Source organism: Rhinopithecus bieti, unplaced genomic scaffold (assembly GCF_001698545.2).
Source record: "Rhinopithecus bieti isolate Rb0 unplaced genomic scaffold, ASM169854v2 scaffold_57034, whole genome shotgun sequence".
Lineage (NCBI taxonomy): Eukaryota > Metazoa > Chordata > Mammalia > Primates > Cercopithecidae > Rhinopithecus > Rhinopithecus bieti.
In genome coordinates, this window is record NW_016821767.1 from 1 (window position 1) to 1520 (window position 1520).

General features: G+C 62.2%; 1 protein-coding gene across 1 annotated transcript; it reads left to right on the top strand.

Moving 5' to 3' along the window:
* Positions 1-3: 3 nt before the first annotated feature.
* Positions 4-1517, top strand: LOC108521026 (EMILIN-1-like; the record flags this gene model as incomplete). Its single annotated transcript, XM_017860596.1, has 2 exons — positions 4-952; positions 1354-1517. Coding segments are annotated over 2 exons (1113 nt in total), but the record flags the coding sequence as incomplete, so codon positions are not given.
* Between the last annotated feature and the right edge of the window lie 3 nt (positions 1518-1520).

The window sequence follows — 1520 nt, forward strand, 5'->3', positions numbered from 1 at the left end:
CTCAGTGCCTTGGAACGCAGGGTGCTGGACAGTGAGGGACAGCTGCGGCTGGTGGGCTCAGGCCTGCACACGGTGGAAGCAGCGGGGGAGGCCCGGCAGGCCATGCTGGAGGGACTACAAGGGGTTGTGGACCGGCTCCAGGATCGTGTAGATGCCCAGGATGAGACAGCTGCAGAGTTCACGCTAAGGTTGAATCTCACTGCAGCCCGGCTAGGCCAACTGGAGGGGCTGCTGCAGGCCCATGGGGATGAGGGATGTGGGGCCTGTGGTGGAGTTCAAGAGGAACTAGGCCGCCTTCGGGATGGTGTGGAGCGCTGCTCCTGCCCCCTGTTGCCTCCTCGGGGTCCTGGGGCTGGTCCAGGTGTTGGGGGACCAAGCCGTGGGCCCCTGGACGGCTTCAGTGTGTTTGGGGGCAGCTCAGGCTCAGCCCTGCAGGCCCTGCAAGGAGAGCTCTCTGAGGTTATTCTCACCTTCAGCTCCCTCAATGACTCACTGAATGAGCTCCAGACCACTGTGGAGGGCCAGGGCGCTGATCTGGCTGACCTGGGGGCCACCAAGGACCGCATTATTTCTGAGATTAATAGGCTGCAGCAGGAGGCCACAGAGCATGCTACGGAGAGTGAGGAGCGCTTCCGAGGCCTGGAGGAGGGACAGGCACAGGCCGGCCAGTGCCCCAGCCTAGAGGGGCGATTGGGCCGTCTTGAGGGTGTCTGTGAACGGTTGGACACTGTGGCTGGGGGACTGCAGGGCCTGCGCGAGGGCCTTTCCAGACATGTGGCTGGGCTCTGGGCCGGGCTACGGGAAACCAACACCACCAGCCAGACGCAGGCAGCCCTGTTGGAGAAGCTGGTGGGGGGACAGGCGGGTCTGGGCAGGCGGCTCGGTGCCCTTAACAGCTCCCTGCAGCTCCTGGAGGACCGTCTGCACCAGCTTAGCCTGAAGGACCTCACTGGTGAGGGGACAAAAGGCATGAGGGGACCCCTCTCAAGCCCCTTATTTTCTTCCCCTCCCCAGCCCAGCTTCCAACTCATCTGCTTTCTCCTTGCTTTTCCCAGCATGAATTGCAGCCCCAACCACTATTCCAGGTGTTAGAGTTTGCCTGCAAGAGAGGATGCAAAGTCCTAGCTCCCTGCCCTCCCTCTGGCTGCTCACTAGGCCTGTGGGTGGAGAGAGGATGTTGCTGTGCCAGCCAGGGATCCAGCATATGCAGCAAGGGACCCCATCGCCCCCTCAGTCTGCAAAGCTCCACCTGTTCCATCTATCTTCTCCCTGTTCAGGAAGCCACCACTCACCTTCCTTACCCATTGGAAACTCCTTTTATGGCCCTCTTTCAACTCAATTTTGTCACTGTAGGGCCTGCAGGAGAGGCTGGGTCCCCAGGGCCTCCTGGGCTGCAGGGGCCCCCAGGCCCTGCTGGACCTCCAGGATCGCCAGGCAAGGACGGGCAAGAGGGGCCCATCGGGCCACCAGGTATGTGCACTGAGACCCTTGCTGCAGTCAGGGTTGCCACTGCCCACCCT